The sequence below is a fragment of the Anastrepha ludens genome, chromosome 2, assembly GCF_028408465.1.
Source record: "Anastrepha ludens isolate Willacy chromosome 2, idAnaLude1.1, whole genome shotgun sequence".
Taxonomy (NCBI): Eukaryota; Metazoa; Arthropoda; class Insecta; order Diptera; family Tephritidae; genus Anastrepha; species Anastrepha ludens.
The window spans coordinates 28,021,121-28,048,739 of NC_071498.1; the positions used below are offsets into that span (position 1 = coordinate 28,021,121).

Genomic DNA, 27,619 nt, shown 5'->3' on the forward strand with positions numbered 1-27,619 from the left:
ATGATATTTTATTTTTTAACGGGCACTCTATTGTTCCTGTGGATCTACATTCTTTGGAGCCGAAGGGAATTTTACAAGTTGATATTTAAATTGCCGGGCCCTCTTGGCTATCCAATTGTGGGCATGGCTCATCATCTAATGAAGAGGGAAGGTAAATTTACCAGTCACAAATATATAAATTTTATTAGAAACTGAATAGAAAAATTAATGATGATAAAAAATTGCGGATAAAAAATTTAAAAAATTACGCGTGCAACTGTTTACAAAAGATTGTTTAATTGTGTGAAAATAAAATCAGTGAAAAATAGTGAAAATGTAATTAAAATAAAATAAAAAGAAATAGTAAATAATAAATTTTATCAAGCAGTCATTTTTATTTGTCAGAGTTTGGTTCAAATTTGATTAGCGACTTTTTTAGTTTGCACACCTTTGAATTAAAAAGTGAAAAAATGTAGCCCTTGAACTAAAATTAAGAAAAGTGGGCGTATAAACAAACAAAAATATATATTTTAAAAGTAATAAACATAATAAAAAAATCGAATATCGCGATAACGATTAAATTTTAGACATCGTGTCACAACCATATTTGTCAAAAATTATATAAATAATAATGACCTTAAGGGAACAGATACCTGTAAACGGCCATATTTTCCCTGATTTTCATTAAAATTATTTAAAATGAAGAAGTCAATGTAGTTTTTTTTTCAAAATTGGCATACAGCTTATTTATACATTAAAGTAATATACAATTTTTTTTTTATTCTAATCATTTAAAATGGTGGATGTACACTCAATTCTTCCAGGAAGGTCGCAAAGGGGCTTCTCAATCGGCGGGCATTGTAGCATCGGCGTCAGTGACCTGAATGCAAAAAACCAAAAAATTTTGTGTTTATTAATGTCATAATTTCTATATGAATTTAAAAAATGAAAAAAAACTTCGCGGAATAAAATGCTTCAAAAAAATTCATTTTAGAGCGAATTTTCCTACTATTTTTGCTTCGAAAAAATTATATTTTCGAAAACTTGAAACACATAGAAAGTTATATCATAAAAAAGATGTGTGCAAAATTTCTAGGAGATCGGTCAATAACTTTTCGAGTTATCGTGTACGCCAATTCGAATAATATAGTTTTGAGAAAAACGCGTCTAAAGTTTGAGTACATGAAAATTCCTCTCCCAGCGCTCGAACGCAAAGAATAGAGTCGTCACGGTTGACGATCTATAATATAAGAAATACTTAAATTGACATTCTAAAATTTGTTTGACATATTCTTAAAGCATTATATTAACAGTTTATGAAAAAAAAAACAAATTTCGAAATTTTACAGGCATCTGTCCCCAAAAATGCGCTCAAAGAAAAACTGTTTAACAATAGAAATATATATACAAAATTTTTATAAATTGTTTATTAGTACTTAAACTTTATTAAAAAAATGTATTTTAATTTTTCTTTGCAAAAATTAGTAAATAAAAAATCACGTGTCCCAAAGTACAATGGAAATAAAGTTGCCCCACGGTCTGCATCATTTCTCCTTGAAATGTTGATGGATCTGTAAAACGTAAAAAAAATTCTTGTAAAATAAAGTTTTGTTTATAATTTTTAGAGCGGGGCTTTTTAATTTCGAAAAATTTTGCACTTTGCGGCATTTTACAAAAGAGTATGCGTTTTACGTCATAAATCTCACACTTTAATTATGTTTTTAAACTTGTTTAATAAAAATATTAGCTCAACAGACTATAGAGAAAAAACTTTCGACTATTTAAAAAAACCGCATTAAAAAATATTAAAAACTGTATGAGTTATCATGCAGACTGTGCTCGAAAAAGTAGTTTCAAGAAAAACGAGTTTAAACGGGCAGCTGCCTCAAATGAAGGGCAGCTGCCTGTGGGCATCAAACTCTCGTCGGGCGTTTACATTTTCTACCATAACTTTGTATCTATGGGGAATTTTTAAATCTATAAGAAATAATAATATGTAAATAAAATCGATTTTTTGAAAATTCTGGACCTAAGTAACACCTTAAGTATCTAGGACTAATTTCCAGTTTATGTTTCGCTTATGCGGGTTGTATAAACAGACAGTCTTCAAGGACCTTTCCATACTCCACGGCTAGGCAAGATTTTACAAATGTGTACAATTGTACAAATTACCGATAAAAAGGAGACAAGGACATTTGAAAAATCAAAAACTTTCAGTTTTTCAAAATATCCCACTGCAACCAAAAATCATCCAAGGCATTTCTTCAATCTCGACACTCAAAGCGCGATATTCATCACCTTTCTGTTACGCTCAACGTTGGCCCAAATGACGTCTACAGAAGCCTTTCTTAGCCCAGGAGGCTCCATTTTCAGTGTTAGCATAAATTCAAACTGATCGATAGAGGGTCGATTAGTGGTTCGCCTTCAACTACTGATCTGTGTTAAAAATTGCATCGGTTTGTCGGGTTAAATATTTAGTTGTTGAAACCGATGGCAAGTCTATATCTCTCGACATCCTATTTTTTTTTTTTTTAATATTAACACGTACCTAAGTTTCTTATGATCTGTTAATGTTAAAGCGTTATTTTAGATTTAAGTGTTTATTATGGCGAGGCTTCGCAAACAAATTTCAAGTATGCAGTTTTATAGCTCATAGAATTTTGAAGTGGCTCAAAAATCGTGTTGCTTTTTGTCAATTTTTGTTTTTTGCTGACGTTGTTGAGTTGCTGACTTTCTTCCATTTAGAAGCAAAATGTTGTAATTTTTGAGTATCTTTATTGTATTAAAATTCAATGGACGGACCATAAAATTTTGTAGAATACTCGACGTTTTTTTTTTTTCAAAATTCTGGTTAAAAAGATTGGAATCTTGATTCAAATTTTTAGAATTTTTTTTTTTTGAATACACAATGTTTTAAGCTTGAACTTATATGTTTTTTGTAGAAAAAACTAATATATATACTCGCCAAAAAATTAGGAAAACATTAAGAAAAATATAAATTTTCAGATTTTGTCAATAAATCCCTGCGCTATAGTTATTTAATACACTTTATTGAAATTTGACCAAAACAATTTTTTCAATACACACTAACAAAACTAACTCTAACACAGACTCGCTGGGAACTCCAAACAACATATTAACTACTAAATATTCCAACGAGAAAATTCAACGGCCTAAATATCGCACAAATTGTGAACACTTGATTTTCAATTGATATGAAACAATTAAAAAAATATATATATTGAAATTTGAAAAATCAACTCTTTAAAACAGAAATGTTTGCTATTATTAAATCAAAGATTTTAAATATTTTTATCATATTTGCTTTACTGAAATTTCAAATTCCATCCACTCTTATGGCTTTTAGTGGCCACCTTTGTTTTGCACAGAAAATATTTTATTGACTTGGGTAATGGCTCAAAGTGAACAAATCAGTCGCTTCTGCTCTGTTGGCAAGAACTGGAAACCTCTCAGTTTATATTGTTAAGATCTATGAAGCTGTAGGTAGGCCATGCTTAGATGAAGTGAAGCCACCTGATAATTTGAGGCGCCGAATCCTTTTGGATGTCATTCTGAAAAAGTTATAAAGGGTCTTTAGGAATTTAAATAGCAAATAGAACTCATTGTTGACCCACCAAAGCCTAGGTACGCGAACTCAAACGATGGTAATACTCCTGCGTCTCTTTCAATTTAACGAGATGTCAGCGTTAATAACAAAAGTTAATTAAAATAACAACAACCACAAGAGTTTAATCAAAATTATCCATAAATGATAAAAGCTATTTATAGCTGCCAGAGGTGCAAAACTTTCGTTTTGGTTAAATATTATTCTTGGTGCAACATGCAACCAACGTTCCACAAATATTTCATCCATGGGCAAGAGTTTATTATTATTATTAGGCTCCTGCGCAGTGCGACCAAGGTCTATTGGGCAAAACCTTCTGAGGTACCCTATATTTTGAAGCTTTTTAAAAATTTTAGGACATCTTGGGATTTATCGATCCATAGTTTATATGGAGGTGCAGCAATACCACTAAGGTGCTGTAGCCGTTTTCTGCCTAGTGCAGGACTTTTACAAAGAATGTGCTCTGAATTTTCAATGTCCATTTCACAGAATCCGCAAATGATGGACTCAGAGAGGCCAATTTTTTTTTAGTGATATCTCAGGCTACAGTGGCCTGTGAGGTATGGGCCAGAGATAATATCCCACGCGTTGTTGCCTAACGGTCAATTATCAGAAGAAGCTCTGGGTGCATGAGACAAAGGCTGTAAGAGCTACAGAGACCATATTTCTCGCAAGTGCAGCAGAACAAAGAATGAATGAGGTATTTATTTATATTTATTTACAACAGTAGATTAGGTTAAGTTTTTGTGGAAGTCAACTGACTTAGGCCAAGTAGATCCGTTGTGGTACCACTGTGTAATACGGGAACCTCAGTATTTATTATTCATGGAACCATTTAGACGCTCTTATGAAACGTACGACAGGTGTTTACCCAACACCGGATAGTTAAGAAAGGAAGTCAGGAAGGACAATTTTGGAGGAAGTGTTCTACTGTTTCTCCTTTTTCCTCGTCTCTACAGCTTTTGAAGTATTCATGAGAAAATACTGCTACCCTAGTGCTTGCCAAGGGTGCCAATGACTGGTAACACAAGCCTCCACTTTCGAGATGTTTTCTCTGAAGAGGTTGAGCAATTCTCCTGACGTTTTGCTGCCAAATTAGCCTGGTTGTAACACAAGTATTTTCCTCTCCCCATGACCAATAGGTCTCTTGGATAGTATTATTTTTTTATTATTAATTTGCAAGTTCATTGGAATTCCAATATTGCCTTTGTCTTCAAGCAGTAGAAGCTTAATCCCCTTCGGGCTAACTCATTGGCCCTACAATTTCCTCCAATATCTCTATATCCCGGAAACCATATAAGACTAACCTTGAAGACGGTTCTAATACCATTTAGAGCTACCAGGCATTCCTGAGCAACCTTTGATCTTAGTATGGTACAACTGCCTCCATTGTTTTGATGGCCGCCTGACTGCCCGAGAAGATATTTATCGCAGTGCTTACTACGGGGTGCGTGTTAAGATACACAGTTACCTTCTTTATGGCTAAGACTTAATCCTAATTCTTTTGAAAAAACTGCATGACCTACTTTATTTTCTAGTTTGGACCCATCCGTGTAGAAATTTATTTCCTCTCTTCTCCATGGTCTTTGAGTTTGCCACTCTCTTCTTAACGGGATGCTAGTCTTGAAGAGCCTGTTGAAGATGGGTTTAGGGTAATAGGGTTTGATTATAACAGTCATAGTAGTATAAACGAGTAGCCGAACCGCCGGATCTTCCACAGCGCCATACTATTACGTATTCAGATTTAGAGCAGGCAAGTGGACTAGCACCTCGAGCGCTTCATTTCGGGTAGTCCTTAAAGCGCCGGTGATACATATAAATGTAGCTCTTTGGACCTTGCTCAGCAGTCTCATATAACTTGCCTTTTAAGTTGATGGCCATCGTACAAGCACTCCATATAGCAAAATAGGCCGAACTACCGAAGAGGAAAGACAATGTGTAAAACGAGGTGTTAATCGCCATTTAATTCCGACAGCTTTTTTGCATGTGTGCAATGCAATGTTGGCATTTTGAACTCGGTTCCCTTGTAAGTTTCGTGTCTAATATGAGTCCTAGGTGTTTAACATTCTTCTTCAAAGGAATCTCCACACCGTTGAAAATTTGTGTTAGCTTCGTTAAGGTCTTTTATTTTTGAAAAAATTAAAAAGTCGTCTGCGTATGTGAGAATGATTTTGGTAAGGGCAAACAAAACGATAATAAAATGGAAAGTGAAGCTCTATAAATATAAAAATAAATACGATGTTTTTGTTTTATATATTTTCAGAAATTTTACAAGTATTGGAAGCGGAAGAACAAAAGTATGGACGAACGTTTTTTTCTTGGCTTGGTCCGTTTCCCTTTTTAGTAGTTGGGGATCCTCAGATAGCCCAAGACATCTTAACTTCTCCTCATTGTGTTAATAAGAGTTTTTTATATAAGGCAGTGGACGATGGCACCGGCAAAGGACTTTTTAGCTTGGCGAGTAAATATTTGAGTAGTTTGCTTTAAATGTATTCGTCGAGTGATTTTCTTTTTAATCTACATTTTAAGATCCAAAATGGAACAGTCACAGACGTCTACTAAACCCTGCTTTTGGACATAAAGTTCTTTTGAATTTCATACCTGTTTTTAACCAGGAGGTGAATAAACTTCTGCAAAACCTGGATATGTTCTTAACGGAGGAAATCGATTTGACGAAAATATTTCCAGATTTTACACTAAAGATTGCAGCACGTAAGCACAAATTCATTATTACAAGTAGTTCTAAATCCTAAGTATGATATGGCGATCTTTAGTGACGACAATGGGTGACACGTTGCCTTCCGACGGTTCAAACCACTTTAATGAGGGACTATTAAGTTGTTATAAATGGTAAACTATGCACATAAATTACAAATATTTTGAAGAAATGCTAAAGTTTAAATATAGTGTTCAAGAATCAATCGCAAAGATGTGTTTTTCACCTTGGCTGAATTTCAGAGCATTTAACTGGCTGTGGAAGAATAATTCGTCATATACAGAGGCCAAATCCGAAATTCGAAATTACATACGCAAGGTAAATCTTACAATTACTGTATACATACATAAATTACTAAAAACTTCCTTCTGAACTTGCAAGATACGATTTCCTATTGAATGCTTTGCACAACTTGAGTTTAATATAGTATGTAAATATTTAACACAAGGTTGCATTGGAAAAGTTATTTCGGGTGCAACGGTTAAAAATATTATTGCTGGCATCAGCATCAAAAAAATTAGTTTTCGTTAGGAATCGAAACGTTAAAAGATTGGAGAGTGTGCAAAGTATTGCAGGAATATGTCCAAAGCGCTATGAGCACAACTCCTATAGCGGAATAGAAAGACTTCTCGACTGACATCCAATCAAATTAGTAGTAAGAATCTCCGCCAAAATATCTGCACCAAGATTAAGAATGACTCGACATATAGGTGAGACTACGTTAGTCCACTTTGGCAAGGGGCCTGGTTTTGTAATCCGATCACCACGCATAAAATTTCTTTATACCTATATGGGTCCAAAATGACGGAAGGAGTAGGAGCGGCTGTCTTCTGCCCGCAGTGTGAACACCAAAAGTCTTTCAGGCTTTCTAATCACTTTAGCATATCTCTACCTCCAGCTGAGATCTATGCTTTAACCAAAACAGCTGAGTTAGCGTAGAAATTTACTTCGCTCGACACTCGCACAAACATCTTCATCAATAGTCAAGCTGATATTAAAGCAATAATGGCTGTGATGACTAGCTCGGAATGCATGCAATACTGTAGACCCAAAATGGATGACCTCTGCGAAAATAGACAGCTCACATTTTACTGGGTACCAAAGCACAAGGCAATAGAGAGAAACGAGAGAGTTGACGAGCTTACATTCTCAGTTTTGACGACGGAACTAGACGAGGAAGTAACTTTAGAAGCAAAGTCTATATGGGAAGCCTCGACCTCCCATAGGATTGTCTACAAAAAGCTGCGCACTTGCAACATGAAAACAACCAACTTTATTTTATCACTGCCAAGGAAGGAATTCAAAATATTGGTTGGAGTACATTGTCTCGCGCCATATCATGCAGCTAAAATGGGACTAGTTCAAAACGACGTATATAATTTATGAGAAGAAGAAAAGGCTGCGTTAGAATAGCTCCTTCTGAAAAGCTTAAATTTACGAGCGGAAATATGTATGTATGTACATCCAAGTATGTAATAAAAGTGTTTCAAGTATTTTTTCCAAAAACGAATGCTTGAAAAAGTATATTTTAACCTAAAAATTAAAAAAAATATATATAAAAAAACTATTTTTTTCAATGTTAAAAAAAAAAGATATTTCATTTTAAAACCTCTACACATCAAAAATTCGGGCTGACAGCCACATGGACACGGCGAAAGAAAAAACCAAATCAGCTCATTTACCGATACGACCTTTAATAGATTCGCCTTGAATAAATTACAAAATTATTAATTTTCTCAATTTACATCTTATATTTAAAATACTATTAGTTTTTACTACAATAATAATAATAATACATTTTTCATTTTTTTTTTCACAGTTAATTATTGGAAAAACAAAGGACGAATTAGAAAACTCGGAACACAAGTTTGCACTTGACCCAAATATTTTTATAAATCGTGCAATTGATTTAGCACGAAAGGGACATTTCGATTGGCAGAACGTTGAAGACGAATGCAAAATTATAGTGTTTGGGGTAAAAAATTTATCTTTTAATAGTTAGTATGCTCAAGGTAATACTCAATTGTTTCTAAGGCTTTCGAGACAACTTCAAATACTGTCGTTTACATTCTCACGATGCTGGCAATGTTCCCACAATATCAGGAGGAGGTTTACGAGGAAGTCATGTCCATATTTTCAAGTAAAGATGATGATGAAGTATCTTACGATGAGATACAACAGATGGTGTACTTGGATATGGTTATCAATGAAACGATGCGTGTGATGGCTCCAGTGCCTTTGGTCGCCAGGCAAACGGAACATGAAGTTCGCTTAAGTAATGGTGTTGTAATTCCAAAAGGGTTACAGGTTGCTATTGACATTTTTAATATGCATCGAAGAACGGATATTTGGGGTCCCGAAGCACATATCTTCAATCCGGATAATTTTCTGCCCTCAAATTTGAATGACAAACATCCATATGCGTTCATACCATTTACGAAGGGAATTCGGAACTGCATTGGTGAGTATTTACTGACTTTCTTTTTGTGATAAAATTTGTATAGCATTTGAAGTGCTTATACAAATTTTTAATAGAGTTACCTTAAAATATTTATTATTGGTTAAGGGTTGCATTAGTAGCAGCTATGAATTAAATACGCCATTTATATAAACAGGATGCGCACATTATTTGAGGACAACGTGAGAGTAAAACTAATTAGCTTTTATTTTGAACAAAATTTAATGAATCTTCACGATTTTTTTCCATAAATTAATTAAATAAAATTTTTATTGGCTGCAATAACCTCTTCGATCCGGGTCCGGAAACGATTGCATGAACGAATAAATGTTCCTTGTTCATATAGACCATAACGGTAACAATTGCAACCTTCAGAGAAGAAATGGTGCTATGAGGATGCTTATTGAGGAGGGAGTTAAGCGGTGCTATGAAATAATGAAAAAACCATTACATCTCCGTCACTACAGGGTGTTTAATTTTGTTAAGAAGGTGTTTTGATCGGACAACTCGCTGCTCGCGTGTTTGCACCGGAGATCGTCATGGACAACTCGACGGATAAGACCCTCAGAAACATTAAGCGCGCTTGCAAGGGCCCTCATTGATTTTGAAGAGTCCTCGTCAATGATCCCTTGCCTTTGTTGAATAAATTCTATAGACCGAACAGTGTGAAAACACTCCTCGTGTTTCTTGCGTTTTGCAACATAATCTGCATCGCCGCCCGATGCTTCTAATTCACAGCGAACCTTTTGAACGAATAAACAGGCCAACTTAAGTAAATTAGAGATTTCTAAATCGGTGTGATTTGCTGTATATCGACGATAACTGCATGAGTTCCGTTGTAGTCCTCCATGCCTTATCTGAAAAAGTGCAAATGAGAAAAGAAATGAAAAAATGAAATGACCAAAACGAAAAATAATGTTGTCGCTTAAATCCTTCCTCCTATTTGGGGTGTACAGTTTTAAGCCCACCCCGAACAGCGGATATTTTTTATAAGGAGGCAGAAATACACTCGGTGGTTTACCATTGCCTATCGAGGGAAGTCACACATGGCGCGATGCAAAACTATTAGCTGTTCTGCTTTTCGATTCCAGTTAAATTTCTCGAAATCGAGATTTGTCAGTGCTCTTGATTTCGATTTGGATTTCGACAATACTTTTTCGGTTTGAAAAGATTTGTTTAGAAGTAGTCGAAATGAAAAGTAAGCAAATTGCACCTAAACGAATAAGTTATGTTAAGTCTTTGATATTTAGAATAAACATAAGAGCGGAATTTACTATAATAATTTCAGAAAAATTAAAATAACTGATTGTTTTTGCTGTATAATCTATTTTTCAGGTTGGAAATATGCATTGCTATCACTGAAAATAACCATCGCCAAGCTAATATGGAAATTTAGATTTACTACTTCATTTGAATACCAACGTCTACATTTTGTGGAAGACATTACAATTAAGTTGAAGGAAATTCCCCTTTTTCGAATATATGAAAGAAATAAATGTGATAATTAAAAAAGGATATATTTTCATAAGCCAAAAGCATACTTTGTTAATATTAAGGACTGAAAATTAGTTTGTTTCGAAATAATATATAAATTTATATGAACTAATAATATATTTACAGGCCTCATAAAACATATGGTTTAAAATATTAAAAAGATCGACTCGTATAAGTCAGTACAGGTAAAATAAATTTGTGGATAGCCCCTGCAATCCCCTTTGGCCTCGGTACACTGCTTTGCGAATTCTAAAAGCTTCTTGAAAGAATGCTTCAGATTATTGGCCGGAATGTCCTTCAGGATGTCGGTACAAGCCTTTTGGATGGCCTCTACAAACGCAAAACGTTTTCCTTTGATGGCCAAATGCAATTTTCCGAATAGGTTGAAGTCACAGGAAGCCATATCAGGCAAATACGGTGAGTGATTGACGGTTAAAATATGATTTCTAGTCAAAAAATCAGTCACAAGAGTGGATCGATGAGATGGTGCATTATCATGCAATAAGCGCCAGCTTCCTCCTTCGCGGTATTCAGGGCGAATTCGACGAATGCTATGCAATAAACGCTTCAATACGCCAAGATAGAAAATTGCATAGACGGTTTGGCCCGTTGGCATGAACTCTTTGTAGACCATTCCCTTGAAATAGTAAAAACAAATGAGCCACGACTTGATTTTTGACTTCTCTAAATGCGATTTTGTGGGTGGTGGCCCGTATGGGGCCCCATACATTCTTAACTTTGACGCTTAGTTTCAAGTTCATGTTGGAAACACCACATTTCGTAAACGCAAATGATCAGTTAAAGTGCGATAAATCGATGTTTTAGAGGTATTCAACTCCGATACCATGAGTTTCAACAATTATTTCGATACATTTTTAAAAATTTTACGAACAATTTCGATGTAGCTTTCGCCGATAACTGATTTTGGGCGGCTCGTATGAATATTCATTGTCATTTACATATGTATGTATGTCCTCAAAACCATCTCTAAAACGTGTAAATTTCTTATGAACTCTGGCACGAGATACACAAGCACCGCCATAAACTTTTTTTCATCAATTCAAATCTTTCGGTAAACGTTTCACCGATTTTAAAATTTGATATTAGCTCTTTGTTCAAAATTCATTTTTGTACCGATGACACAAACATACTGACACTTTAGATGCAATAATTTCGCTTCCACTGAACCGAATGTCACCAGGCTTTCACTGGAAGTCAGCTAAGGATATAACTTCCAACGCAATAACTCATTAACAATATGGCGGCATCAAAAACATTTTTATTTTAGACTTTACCTTGTATGAATTTAGAACCACTTTTTATTTTCTTAAAAAGATTCCCCACCTCGCGCAATACCCTCATCATATCGAAATGGATTGACGTCATCAGACTCATTGTTCTTGAAGTACCATAATAAACCTAACTTTGAGCACTAAAGCCATCAATAACCATCAACATCGTCGAAATCATATAACGATAAGCCTAAGAAACGAGGTGTATTGGCCCCTATTATGAGTTACATTCGATCTTCGATATTCGCTGGTTGTCGAAGATCGAAAATCGAATGTCAATTTGGTATAGGGTTATTCAATAGGTGCGCTTCAACTTTTTTCCGATAGGGAGGGCGAACGACACAATATTTTTTATTTTTCGCTTGTCATTTGTAAACTTCATTAGTATACATTTCATCATGAAACGCTACACACTTGAGCAACGATTGCAAATCGTGCAAATTTTTATGAAAATAATCGTTCTGTTGCTGCTACTTTAAGAGCATTACGGCCATTTTACGGTCCATTTAACAAGCCGTCCCGTTTTGGGGTTATGTGAAGTCATTGGTCTACAGTAACAAGCCGGCGACGATTTGTGAGCTCAGAGCCAATATTGAACGCGAAATTGCTGGAATTTCGGCCGATTTATGCAAAAGAGTGGTCGAAAATTGGGTTCAATGATTGGACTTCGTAAAACGTGCACGCGGTGGTCATGCAAAAAAAAATCGAATTTCATACTTAAATGTATATGTTCAAACTCGATAATAAAAAAAAAAAATTAATTAAAAAAGTCAAACCGTTTGTGTTTTATTCAAAAAAGTTCAAAAGTTGAAGCGCTCTTACTGAAAGCCCCTATATTATGAGCGGTGCAACCCTATCGAAATTTTCGTTGTTTACCGAATTTAGAGTCGAATGCAATTTTGCTTTCGATTGTGTAGGGTATTGTGGGAAAACTTGTTAAAGTGTAAGTTATTTGCGATTATTTATGGTTTTATAGTAACCAAATAATAAATATATACTAATTTTGTTAATTTTATGCAGGTCGAAAGTCGTGAGTACCAAACAACAATTAGAAAGGCGAATCCACAATTCGCAAAAGGGATTTGCACCAAAGTTCAAGCAGCAAAAAAATGGGAGGAATTTACAACGGAGCTGAATTGCTTGGGACCACCAGTGAGAACGGCAGCAAAATGGATTAAGCTTAATAATGTTTTTTTTTGTGATGTTTATAGAAATACATTTTATTTTCCCTTGGCAGGCATAGGCTGAAATACGTAGAGGAACTGAAATACTTATTTTTTTCGAATGACGAATAATTGAATAAAGAAGATTTATAACAAAAATAAAACAGAAACTGTGGCGTAAAGGTTTCTATTTAATACTTTTTAGATTTTTCTATAATATTCTCAAAATTTCATTTCTTATGTTTTCTACTTCTGCGTTATTTGACTCCACTTCAATATCTTCAGCATCATTGTACACAGTGGGTTGAGCAAGTCCTAGCATACCCTCATTACCAATACTCAATTGGTACGATCCCTGAGCACAAAATCGCAGAACTGTGGCTAGCTTTAAAATATTTGGAATGAATTTGACTCGGGTGCACTGCTGCAACTGGTTTTCTGTACTGGACAGTAGGTTGATAAACGCCTCTTTAGATAATCTAAAGTTCTTTAAAAATCTGTAAGGAAATTTCTGTAATATTAAGTACGTCAACACATTTTGAAAATTCTAAATTTACTCAGTGGAAGCCATTTCTAGGGGGTTGGATGCGTCCCTCAACTGTTTTCTACTTCTAGCTAGTTCCACTAATCTTTCATCGTCCGATGAATCGTCGAACCACAACACCGTTGTACTCATTTTCACAAAAAATACTTTTTTTGACTTTTAAAAATAATGTTAGCAAAGAATTTCAACACAATCGGTTTTTCTTTTATTTTGATTTGCTGTATCAGCTGAGAAAAAATTGTCTATATTAAATGCGTCGAGCGATCGAAATTCACAATAGTCCTATTCTTCAACGAATGAGCACCATAATACCAAATGAAAATTCGTTCGATCAGCACTTTCGACTACAGTCGAAGATCGAATGTTGCTCATAATAGGGGCCATTGACTCAGTAGAACCAGATGGAGATGAGTATTAAATTAGTAGATATAAGCGGGCGAAATGACTTAAAAGAAATTTTCTTCAAAATTAAAAAAATTGCGAACGATATTGGCCTTTTTGTAAACGAGGGCAAAACCAAATATCTGTTGAAATCGGTGCGGCCTGCACAGATGGCAAATTTCCATGCGGGAGCCTATACTTTTGAAGCAGTGCAGCATTTTAAGTACCTAGGAGTTATGTTCGCATGTAGCGGTGATTCAACTTCCGCCGTCAGGGATCGCATCAACGCCGCCAACAAAGCGTATTATGCCCACCTTAACTTGTTCAAGTCCCGACTTTTGTCTAAAGCTACAAAGTTCACTATGTACAAGACTCTTATTCGACCAATCCTAACATATGGTTGTAAGGTATGGACTCTTAAGGTTGATGATTGTGCTCAGATTGCTCGCATGGAAAGAAAAGTTTTAAGAAAGATCTTTGGCCCAATAAGAATGGATGATGGTACCTAGAGAATTCGATTGAACTCTGAACTGAACGATCTAACTCAGAACAAGACTGCTGTGCGTTTAATTAAAGCGCAGCGCATAAGATGGCTAGGTCATGTGATCTGTATGCCTGTTGACTGTACCGTGAAGAAAGCCTTGATAGGAAAGCTAATGGGCGTGAAGGCCAAAGGAAGACCGAGGAACCGTTGGATAGACGCAGTGGAACATGATATTAAGAAGCTGGGAATACGTAACTACGAAGCAACAGCTCAAGATAGACCGCTTTGGAGGAGCATTTTGAAGGAAGCTTTGACGCACCCCGCGTTGTAACGCTATGAAAGAAGAAGAACAAGACATAAGCGGGCATGTAAAGATGTGGTTATTGTAAGGAGGGCTACCTTCATATACTGGATATATTTAATATGTAGGGGTCGAGTTTGAATCGGAAAGAGTTTAACCTGCTACAGCATCCCAAACGTAATTGTGCTAGACTAACTCTTGTCTAACGAGAAAGCTTACATTGTAAATATTATTATTATTAATATTATTACTATTAATGCACATAATTGCAAACAGTGCATTGTATAAAAAAGGCCAGTACAATAAAAGAAAAAACAGTAGTTTTATTGACCAAAAAAAATGTATGTATAGTACATACATACGTATGTACATATGTAATTACTATATCTGAACAAAACCATACAATTCCTATGTATTTTGAAATATCTTTATATTGTAAGAGAACGCAACAATCACTTTGTTCTAAGTCAAAAGGCAACTTATGCATCTTAAGTAGCTAATATTGTTACAAATTTGTTACGTGTTTATCCAAATAAAATGTCTCACAACAATTCCTCTTCATGTATGTATGTTTTTATAATTAATTCGCTTTCTTCATTTTCTATTAAGAGTCTATTCTTTTCCTTTCTTCAATGAATGAACATTAAGCTGAATATGCGCTCAGTGCCTGCATTTGAATCGAGTGTAGAAGAGATGAAGTCGCATATTTTTTCAAAATACGGAAATGATTCCTTAGTTAAAAATCGTTCGTAATAGTAAGATTTGTTTTGCAATTGAAACATAACAGGGTGACACCATTGAATAACTGCTATAATGCATAAGGCCGGGTTTAGGTAAGAAAAACCTAGTACAAAATACGTACAACAAATAAAACCAGTACTTTTGCGTACTGTTTAAAGCAATTTGTATGAAGCAGTACATTTAGCAAAAAAATGTACTGGTTGAAACAGTACAAAAGGCCTGCACTATTCAACACAATTTTATAATAAACTACGACGGCGACATAAATTTGGCCGATGCTTTGGAAGGTAATTTGCAACAAAATATAATATAAATGCTGATTATGCGAATGCAATATTAATGGAAATAAATTTAGAAAACAAACGCTTCAAATGTAGTATTGATATAGAAAAACTAGCCAATAATTGAAATCATAAGTTAAAGCTTTATTAAATAAAATTTAAGTAAATTTTTTTTAAAGCTTAAATTTCTTTAAACTCTTTTAAGACAAATTTTTTCTTCTCTATTTCTAACTTTTTTTTATTTATTTAGACCGGAACATATGCAAATAAAGACAATAACACCGGCACACAAAAAAAAAAAAGTGGGGAGTACTTTTGACTAGACCCATATATCCCTATGTATTTTGACGCGCTGAATCCGAATTCGGTGTCCGTTTTGCCCGTACACCCCCAAAATTTTAAGTAAATAGCGAAAAACCGTGAAACCCCATGAAAAATCGCTGAAAATCGCATTTATAGACGTTTGTCAATTTTAAAAACTTTTCTTATGAGTGTATTATACCTGATTTCAGTGTATTTTGACGGACTGAATCCGAATCCGGGGTTTGTTTTGCCCGTACACCCCCAAAATTTTGATTAAATAGGCTAAAACCGTGAAAAACCGCGAAAACCGTGAAAAACCGTGAGAAATCGCTGAAAATCGCCTTTTTATACGTTGGTAAATGTTAAAAAGTTTTCTTACGAGTGTATTATACCTGATTTCAGTGTATTTTGACGCACTGAATCCGAATCCGGGGTTTGTTTTGCCCGTACACCCCCAACATTTTAATTAAATAGGCTAAAACCGTGAAAAACCGCGAAAACCGCGAAAACCGTGAAAAACCGTGAGAAATCGCTGAAAATCGCCTTTTTATACGTTGGTAAATGTTAAAAAGTTTTCTTACGAGTGTATTATACCTGATTTCAGTGTATTTTGACGCACTGAATCCGAATCCGGTGTTTGTTTTGCCCGTACACCCCCAAAGATTTGATTAAATAGCGAAAAACCGGGAAAACCCGTGAAAAATTGCTGAAAATCGCATTTGTAGACATTGGTAAATGTTCGAAAGTTTTCTTGTGAGTGTATTATACATTCCAATAGCCCACTCAACAAAATTAAAAGAGACTTACGAAAACTTAAAGATAGTATTGGATAAGATAAAGTATTCAGAACACCAATGGCAAGTTTGTGGTGATCTGAAAATTGCTACTCTGCTTCTAGGCCAACAATCTGGTTATACCAAAAATCCCTGCTTTTTGTGTTTATGGGATAGTAGAGACAGGATAAATCACTATGTAAAGAAAGAATGGGAAAAGAGAACTAACTTTATTCCGGGATCGAAGAACATTCTACACAAACCATTGATAGAACCTTCAAAATATCTGCTACCACCACTGCATATTAAACTAGGACTTATGAAACAGTATGTTAAAGCTTTGGATAAAGAGAAAGGCTGTTTTCGATACTTGCAAGAAAAGTTTCCCGCAATAAGTGATGCTAAGTTGAAAGAGGGTATTTTTGATGGTCCACAAATTCGCCGACTTTTTGAAGATGCCAATTTTATTACAAGCACGGACAACACTGAAGAAGCAGCTTGGCGAAGTTTGAAAAATGTTTCTCAAAACTTTTTAGGAAATTCGAAAAGTAAGGATTACGAGAATATAGTTGACGGGTTACTAGAAAATTACAAAAACTTGGGTTGTTTAATGAACTTAAAATTGCACTTCTTACACTCTCACCTCGACTACTTTCCTGAAAATCTAGGAGATTACAGTGAAGAACAAGGTGAACGATTCCATCAAGACATAAGTGAAATGGAGAATCGGTATCAGGGTAGATGGGATGTCAACATGATGGCGGATTATTGCTGGATGTTACAGAGAGACGAAAAAAAGAAGAACAAGAAGAGAAATAGAAATCCATTACATAGATCGTTTGAAGAAAAAAGAGTACGTTACAAAAGAAGAAGAACAGTGTAAGAGCAGCATTTCTCACATATTTTTCCATCTCTATCATAAGCACTCAATGAAAAATAAATGAAAAAAATTTATCATTTTCTTTATGCAATCACAGTCGCATACGTACAGTTTATGCAAAATCTGTAGTTAAAAGCAAAACGAACACCTAACTCGTATTAGGCACATTAAAATGAACTAAAATCATGTATAATACACTCACAAGAAAACTTTCGAACATTTACCAATGTCTACAAATGCGATTTTCAGCAATTTTTCACGGGTTTTCGCGGTTTTTCGCTATTTAATCAAATCTTTGGGGGTGTACGGGCAAAACAAACACCGGATTCGGATTCAGTGCGTCAAAACACACTGAAATCAGGTATAATACACTCGTAAGAAAACTTTTTAACATTTACCAACGTATAAAAAGGCGATTTTCAGCGATCTCTCACGGTTTTTCACGGTTTTAGCCTATTTAATTAAAATGTTGGGGGTGTACGGGCAAAACAAACACCGGATTCGGATTCAGTGCGTCAAAATACACTGAAATCAGGTATAATACACTCGTAAGAAAACTTTTTAACATTTACCAACGTATAAAAAGGCGATTTTCAGCGATTTCTCACGGTTTTTCACGGTTTTCACGGTTTTCGCGGTTTTTCACGGTTTTAGCCTATTTAATCAAAATTTTGGGGGTGTACGGGCAAAACAAACCCCGGATTCGGATTCAGTCCGTCAAAATACACTGAAATCAGGTATAATACACTCATAAGAAAAGTTTTTAAAATTGACAAACGTCTATAAATGCGATTTTCAGCGATTTTTCATGGGGTTTCACGGTTTTTCGCTATTTACTTAAAATTATGGGGGTGTACGGGCAAAACGGACACCGAATTCGGATTCAGCGCGTCAAAATACATAGGGATATATGGGTCTAGTCAAAAGTACTCCCCACTTTTTTTTTTTGTGTGCCGGTGTAATTAATAATACTTGCAGCCTATGTGCAATCATGTGCCTTGATCGCGGATTGACTATCGGAAGAAATGTCTCTCGCTCTCACGTTCCCTAAGCATTTTGCATGCCTGCGGGTTCGCAAAGACTACTGCCTGAAAAACACTAGCAGTATTCGGCAATTTTAAAGAAAGGGCTGATTTAGAGAAAACCCTTGCTCCGACTACCTATTCATCTTGGAGCCAGTTTTCGATGTAGAATTCCTCGCGTTCCAATCCCACCTACCTTACTCCAGTTTGCGGATAGATAGATAAGCCCAAAGTTTAGAGAAATATGGTACTAACTTCACAAAACAAATCCCATATCCCTTGGGATATTGCCTACAGAGGACAACCTGCTTCACCTAATTGCACTTTGAGCAACAATGGAAATAACGTAAAAATCGATGGGAAGGAATTAAGTGAAAAACGATATTCAGGGCAGCATACGGGCAAGCTCCGCAGTATTGTGATATTATAGCCCTTCCGAAGAACTTCTCACCAAACCAAGCATCTATATGTTCAAATTGGCAGAACCGCTGTGTTGTACATCCAAAGCTCGACCTGTGGTTTGAGTCCCCATTTTTTGCCAAACATAGATTTACAGAGGTAGAAAGTTATACTGCCTTCTTAATCCGATTTTCAGTGTGTGGCTTCCAATGGAGTTTGGAGTCAAATATCACTATCAGATACCTAACTTCCAATGAAAGCGGTAGAACGTTGTTGTTTTAAGTGTGGGGGTGGGTGTTATTTTCTGTTAAATAGCAGATAGCTCCGTTTTGTAAGAGTTGAGTCTGAGGCCGTAACTGGCAGCCCAGCGGTTGAATACAACCAGTGGCATTTAAAAAATCTCAGCCATGACTGAGGGAAACGGTACCGATACCATTACGAACACGTCATAGGCATATGCTACTACCTTTACTCCACCCCCATTTAAACGAGTTAGAATTTTGTCAATAGCTACTAGACAAAGAAGAGGTGAGAGGACACCATTCTGCGGTGTACCCCTTTGCACGAATCTAGTGATTCTGGCCCCTCCCGCCACATCATTGATTTCCCAACAGCCTAGCAGGAACGAGATCTAGAGATGGATAGGTAACACAGTGCATGGCAACTCTACGAAAATGTTGCATAATTCATATAAGAAAAGAACTGCAAAAATTCAGCACTTCCACAAATTACTCAGACGCTATCTGGACATGGGTATTTTCATAAATATCTAAACAAAATAGGGAAAACGGAAACCACTGAATGCAACTACGGAAATGCACCTATTGACGATGCAGATCACACATTCTTCAAATAAGGAGAGATGGAAATTAAATCGCAAAGTTGTCGAATGAAGTCCAGATCCCTTAAGAGCAGACAACATTAGTAAAAAATAGAAGAAAGCGCGGAAAATTGGCAACTTATTGTCACGTACATACAGAGAGTCCTGCGCGCCAAAAGCTCTAAATGGATAGAGATGCTTAACCGATAAGCTAACCTTAACCTACCTATCTAATCAGAAGAGGAGCCGACAGCATAAGGCTGGCTCCAAAACTGGCAACCCTGTAGGGAAGAGGAGAAGAGACAGTCTTTATCAGAACGCCTACTTGGATCTTCTCTGTCTTCGATGGAATGCAACCGTAGTTCCGGGGCAGAGAAAACATCCAGGAGAGGAAGAGGAGGGAATGTTTAGTGGAATGTTACTGTAGTTCCGGGGCAGAGAAAGCAGAGGGATTGTTTTAGTGGCAGAAGTCAATTGTAGTTATAAGTGCGAAGGCATTTTAAGCCCTACGCCACCGCCACAAAAAAAAATTTTGTTTTTAAGTGAACTGTCCATGTCAGTAAGATGTTTTCTTTTTGTCGGGACAGACTAGCAAGTACTCAGACATAATTAAGCCCATTACACTGCACTCGGGTTCCCTTTTAAATTTTCTTTAAATCTACTCGCCCACCGAAGAAAGCTGAGTAGATCTTGTGGTGCCAAGGAGCCAAGGTGGTCGCTTTTTAACACATCAGCACCAAAGACCTGAAACCTGATTCTAGCGAGGGCTGGGCAGACGCACAGAAAGTGATCCACCGTGTCATCCTCCTCTCCACATGCTGGGCAGAGTGCCTGTCTGAGATGCCCACCTTTTCCATGTGCTTTGCCCATAGAAAGTGGCCCGTCATCAGTTCAACCAGCCACCTACAGTCCCCTCTGCTTCACTGACTAATAATAAATAAATTCTCTGCTGCAACGTCAGCAATAAAGTGAAGGCGCGTGCGGTGTCCCTAACCCATAGGGTTCAGGTTATTGCCATATACGCAACGCATGCGGTTGTGTTTGTTTACATAAAAAGTTGCGGATGTATGTAGCGTTCATTAAGAACCGTCTTAATTTAAAAAAAATATATGAAGTTACTGGCTTAATGCACAAATGCACTTTAACGCATAATTATCGTTTACAGTGTAAACAACCTGAACTTTGAACACATAGTCATTGCCTTAGTTAAAGGCACCGCTAGTGTTTTTCCTATAAAAGCTTTTGTAAACAGTTATTTTAATTAATTGTTTACTAATTGCCAAAAAAGTGCACAACTAATTTTTGTCAAAAAACGCAGCGTAGTCACAATTTACATGCCATGGAAGGATTAAGTGTACTATTTTTGTGCCTTTGTGGTGTCGTAAGTGCATTCACAATATATTTCGTCTATTTTAAACGAGACCGTTATCACCTTGTAACGTCGCAACTTCCCACTGTGAAAGGATTGCCGTTCTTGGGCATCGCATATAAGCTCTTGCCAATGGAAAGTAAGCAATTCCCTGCAGCATTAAACAAATAGATTGTTGTAAGCAATTTAAATATAAAAAAAGTTCTTTTTACGTATGTATGTGTGTGAGAATAGAGCTGCTTTACGTTTTGGAATCATATTTCGCGAAATTTAAGAGCTGGAGTTATTGCGCTTGGATCGGACCGCAACCCTTCCTTGTCACGGTGGATCTAGAAATGATAAAAGAAATTCTGACTTCAAACATATTCTTAGAGAAGTCCAGTACTATGTACTCATTCATCGATAAAGCTATTCCAAATGGAATTGTCACAAGTCCTGGTAAATAGACTATCGGAGGCTAATATAAAAAGCAACTCTGATTATTTATAAATTACTAACAAATTTAAGTGCATTTCCATATTTCCATAGTTGAGAAATGGAAGCACAATCGGAAACTTATGAATACAGCATTCACACACAAAGCCATAACGAATTTTATTCCAATATTCACTGAGCGTACCCAAGCCTTGGTGGGCAAAATAAATGATTGCGTCGGAAAAGGAGAGTGCAAAGTATCTGAGATAATTAAGCACACGTTTCTCGATATGGCACTAGGTAAGTACGGGAATAATTTATTTTTTATTGTATATCTATTTTTTATAAAGATTTTATTTATATGTATCTGTACTGCTTATAATTATTTGGGCGAGCTTCTCTTCCTATTTGTGGCGCGCTACCTGAAGTACCCTTTGGTCTTTATGCAGCCTCTGAGCTGCAGATGGTTTTATTGAGAAGCTTTTTCAAGGCAGAAATGTGCTTGGCGGCTTACCATGACCTGCTTGCGGGCAACTGCTAATAGAAGAAACTTTTTCAATCATTTGATGTTTCCAGTTCACAGTGGGTAGCGCACAGTTTACACTTGGCTATGACTAAGGGCGTTCGCACCCGAGTCTTATCATCATCGTAGCGTATGCGACAAAATGCACGCGAGGCATACGCTTCGTTGTTGCACACATGTGTTAGCTGCTCTCCTGCATGCTTGCTTTGACAACTCTTATCCTATATCAGAGTCGTCAAATATCCTGTACGCTTTTAATTTGTTTTTGATTTTCTTGTTTTTGGCATGAAGGAATGTTTTTTTTCGAAATGTTGCAATAATCTTTTTTAAAAGGTATACAATTTTTTTGTCTGTACTTAAAAATTGTTCTATGAACTTTCCTAAAAGATTTTGTAACTTATAAAATGTTTTAATAAAAAGCTCCCCCAGTGTTTTATAGAGGAGGCGAAGGTGTGTGGAACGCCAGTTGGACACACCAAGTGAAGCCACGCCCTTCTCCACGTGATCTTTCCTACGCAGAGGAAACCTTCCTGTTCTTCTGCTACCACCAGCTGGTACCGCATCGAATACTTTCAGAGCCTGAGCGTTTGTATCCATTCCAACGACATGACCCAGCCAACAAAGCCGATGGATCTTTATTCGCTGGACTATGTCTAAGAGTATTTCTTCGTAAAGCTCATACAGCTCATTGTTCCATAGCTTGCTATACTCACCGTAGCCAACGTGCAAAGGTCCAAAAATATTCCACAGAAGCTTTCTCTCAAATACTTCAAGGGACGCCTCATCGAATGTTGTCATCGACCACGCTTCGGCGCCAGACGTTAGGACGGGCATAATGAGAGCCTTTTAGAGTGTTAGTTTCGTTCATCGAGGGAGGTCTTTACTTCGCAATAGCCTACTCAGTCCACAAAGGCACTTGTTGGTAAGAGAGATTCTCCGTTGGATTTCAAGGCCGACATTGTTATCGTTGTTAATGCTGGTTTCTACATAAACGAAGTCTCTTACAACCTCAAAATCATAAATGTCAACACTGACGTGGGTGCCGATACGCGAGTACGCCGACTGTTTGTTTAATGACTGGAGGTGTTTCGTTTTGTCCTTATTAACCACCAGACCCATTCACCTTGCTTCTTTATCCAGTTTGGAAAATACAGAACTAACAGCGCAGTTCTTAAGGCCTAAGAGAACACCTTAGTATTTTACTTCGTTGGAGTAGCTTATAGTAGTTCCTTCTACAATTATTGTTTCAAGCTCCTACTTTAATTTTCTTGTAAAAAAAAACAATGATTGTCTTGCTAGGATTAATGGATAATCCTTCAGCGCGACGCTAGTCTAATATGAGGATCACTACTTGGTTCATAAGTTGGCAATTGCCTGACACAATGACCGTAAGGCCAACCATTACATTATCGGCTCAATCGGACGACTATTTCCACTAAAAAATTCGACACATGACCTAAACCAAGGTACTGTTTAGGAGTTATTCATTACTGACATCTAGACGCCACTTTTGAAGGATCCTTTAATACTAAATTACGAGTATAAACCTACTTTGCATTGGAAAGAGCTTTTAGTTGGCATCACTTACCACAAAAAGTAGGAAAAAGAAGAGCTTTCCATATGCAAAAGTGGATTATTTCCTGTCTAGAATTGTATGTTTAATGGCTATGACTTAAAACTCTTCAAACACCCCGAACACTGCCTGAACAAATCTACCCTCTAACGTACGAGATAAAGACAGCGATGAAGGTAATAAGTGACTTGTAATTGAGGTTTCATAATTGATTGACTAAAACTTCGACGATTGTTATGATATCCCTATTGAAAACCCCATATGAAATTTCGCCATAAGGCGAATAGTTTAACGATTCCCGTAAAAATTGAAAACCCCCGATAAAACTATCCCCAATACTGAAATAGTAGTGGATTGGTTACGAATGAAACGAGCCACATGCCATGGGAAACCAGAACCTGCTGTTTCTTTGCAGGATTATCAGCACCGACAATGAAAAATTTTCGAACATTTTTTTCTACATTATTAAAATATTTGTATCATATATTGCAGAGACCACTATGGGTGTGGGCCTTTACCGAGGACAGGAACAACACGATGAAATTGTTTACGGATTTAATTAGTAAGGATAATCACCTTGTTTTCCAGCATTATTTATTTATTTATATGAAGTCTAGAATAGCAAATTCTTACAGAGTATTAACACAAATTAAATAAGATTACATACAAGTTTTGCGAAGGTTAACAAAAACATCATTACATAGACAAAGAAAAATCAGGCGCGATAAGATATGAGATCTGGTTGAACTCATTAAGAGCGCGAGCGATTGGCGCATTTCGGGAACAATTTTTTTTTTTTTATTAACTCCATAAAAAGGGTAGGAATTTTGAAGTTCTCATTGAAACATTAAATGTTATCTTTTCTAGAAGGGCGGCACAGTCAAAATCTCCCTTTATAATGACATATAAAAAAGTTAAGGAGAGAAGAGATCTTCTACTTTCTAGAAGTTTCAGATTTAAAGGAAAGAGCTTTATTTGATGAAAGAGGTTTGATGAATCGTAAAGACCGCGAAGCACAATTAAAAAAATCCTTTTAAATTTTCCCAATCCTGTTCATTGAGAATTGTTGATAAGGTCACCAAATAAAAGTGGAATACCTGAGGTGCGAATGTACGTATTATAGTAATTTTTTTTTATCATACGGTATGTAATGTAACTTGTGACCAACTACTAGGTGCTTCAATAAGTTTTGCGGGTCGATAAGAAAAACACAATTTTGTGGTTCTGTACAGTCTCCCTGTACATCAACACACTTATTCCAACGAGTTTCCAATTTATGATTTCCACAGCTATTATGACCTCATCCTTTGATGAAAAAGGTCTGGAAGCAGATAGAGGTCGCTAGTGGTCAAATCTGGGGAATATGGTGGATGCTCCAACAATTTTAGTTCAAGGATTATAGCCATTCTCAAAATGCTCTTGTGACACAGAACAACTGATGAAAAGCATATTTTTTATTTTGCAAACTGGATAATTTTTCACAAATTGTTTCCTTCAACTGGTCTAAAAAGTTAAAACAATATTTAGAATTTATTATTTTACCAGTTTTACAGTAATGCACAAACTAAACTCCTTTCGCGTCCCAAAACCTGATGTTAACAACTTCTTGGCCGGTTTCTGGGCACGAAATTCGGAGACAAAGCACCAGAGAACATGGTAATGTGTCCAACTCTCATCCATGGTGATGAATCGACGGACAACTTTATCCTTCCGAAAACGCTCTAAATGTTGCTGAGAAGCTGCATTCGAATGTTTTTTTGTTCTATTGTTAGTGAATGCGGCACACAACTTTTTGAAACGCAATACTTCAGTCAGAATATTGCTTACACTGCCAAATCAGATGAGGGCTTCTATTAAATCTCTGTCAGTCACTCGACGATTTTCCAATGCGATATCCGGTATTTTTTCTACGATTGTTGGTGGTGTTGCTGTCGCTGTTTTTGGATGTCCTTGATGTGGATCGTCTTCACGGTTTTTGCGACTACGTTTAAATTCAGCAATCCATCTTTCTACTGCACTAATTAATAACGAAAAGTCCTTATACACTTTCAACATTCGTTCATAAATTTCCTTTGCTTTAAACCTTCCAAAAATAAAAATTCAATCACTTGCCGATAGTTGATTTTTTCCTTTGTAGAAAATACTGTGACAAGTCGATACTAAATGGATTGTAAACAATGAATGAATTGACAGATGGAAATGAAATTTCACATAAATTCATATGAAGAGTGTACCAACATAATAGAAAAAAGTTAGGCTAGTAACAATTCCCTCCCTTATCGAACTGCAAAACTTACTGAACAACCTAGTAACCTGCATTATTACAGCCACTTTCAAAAAATTTAATGCGAGTACAGGTTGCGATTGGATCAAACTTCGATTCACACTAAATTTAAAGAATTTTTTTTTATTTTATAAATTTATTATGTAAACTAAAACTAACGCAGCGCCAGCTTCGGGTGTTTTCGGCTGTTTATTATGGGAATTCCTACCCTGTCTGTAACTGGTTTAAGTGATCGTACGATATTTTGCCGAAAGAAAAGGTCACTGGATAATATCACGAAGGGAGTTGTTAATTGGCCGCCTCGATTATGTGTTTGATACCTTTCGACATTTTCGCTGCAGCAGCGTCAAATCTTCGGCGTAATGCAGCAAGCTTAGTATCATTAGGAGCAATTTTCGAAATGCCACTGCCAGTTTGGCACCAGAAAATGAAACCAAAGAAATCGACACGGGCATTTGAAGCAAGACCTATTTCATACATCAGTGTAACTTCGACACAAACGTATTTAATATCTCACACCACTGTTGTATTATTTAATTTTTCGCCTATTATTTTTATTTTCATTTTTTAAATTTTTATGTTTTTTTTTCTTTTTCTTTTAAAAGCATGTTGGAACAAGTCGCTACCGGTGCCATGCTTAGCGCAATAAATGCCGGATTTTTGGCATGCACCCCAAAATACTACAGAACGCAGGGATCCATAAAATATTACATCGAAAGGGTAATATTCTAATTTCGCACATAAATCTCTGGTTAATCAAAGGTTATTTAGTTAATCAAAGACAAGCGGAAGGCGAAAAAGGCGACCGTTGATAACATGGCTTTTGATTGTAGAGAGAAGTACGAGGAAGGCAATATAAAAAAGGATGCAGATGTTTTTATAGATCGCGCACTTAACTTTCAAGCTCGCGGCTTGTTTGATCAAAACGATGTAATAAACGAGACAAAAACCATCATTGCTGGGGTAAGTCATAATAATATTTTATACATATCTATGTGTTATGCATGAGTGTGCATGTATTATATATAAATGCATTTATTGTTTTGCAAATGTTCGAATAGATAATAACTCGCAGAATTAATTAAAAGAGAACCATATTTTACAGTCATTCGATACGGTTTCCACACAAATCTTCTCAATACTCATAATGCTCGCCATGCATCCCGAAGTACAAGAGAAACTCTACGAAGAGACAAAGCACACAATCGCTCAGCAAGATCCTCCAATTGATTACGAATATCTGAAAAAACTGTTATATATGGATATGGTGATAAAGGAGACGCTTCGCTTAATGCCATCTATACCAGTTATTGGCCGAGAAGCTATAAAAGATGCCACAGTTAATGACATACACTTGCCGGAGGGCATGCAAATAATGATACCAATTTTTATTCTTCATCGGCGCAAGGACCTATGGGGCCCGCTTGCTAATGCTTTTAACCCAGATAATTTTCTCTCGGAAAACGTGAGTAAACGTCATCCTTATGCGTATATGCCTTTTTCGAAAGGATCACGCAACTGCATAGGTAAGTTCAGCGCGGACTCATTTTCGTTGTTATATTGATGACTCGAGCATAATTTTTTTCCGCGCGCTACAGGGTGGCTTTATGCAGATATAGTTTTGCGCGTAATGCTTCTGGGTTTGATTCGCAATTTTAGGTTTTCCACAACATTTCGGTATGAAAATCTGGTATTTGCTGACCACATAAGTTTGAGATACGTTGAAGAACCGAAACTGCAGATATATCGAAGAAATATTGGTTTCCAAAAAATCAACTGATCAGCCAGATTCGTGTGTAA

At 36.3% G+C, this 27,619-nt stretch overlaps 1 protein-coding gene across 1 annotated transcript; it reads left to right on the top strand.

The window, feature by feature from the left end:
- On the top strand, positions 1 to 27,599 carry LOC128855304 (probable cytochrome P450 313a4). The gene is made up of 14 exons (XM_054090132.1): positions 1 to 151; positions 5,868 to 6,065; positions 6,134 to 6,316; positions 6,379 to 6,454; positions 6,512 to 6,638; positions 8,140 to 8,295; positions 8,355 to 8,781; positions 10,114 to 10,284; positions 21,554 to 21,739; positions 24,028 to 24,097; positions 26,425 to 26,539; positions 26,591 to 26,782; positions 26,925 to 27,345; positions 27,418 to 27,599. Exons 1-14 carry the CDS (start codon positions 1 to 3, stop codon positions 27,597 to 27,599), a joined length of 2,655 nt encoding a protein of 884 aa, XP_053946107.1.
- Positions 27,600 to 27,619: the final 20 nt, after the last annotated feature.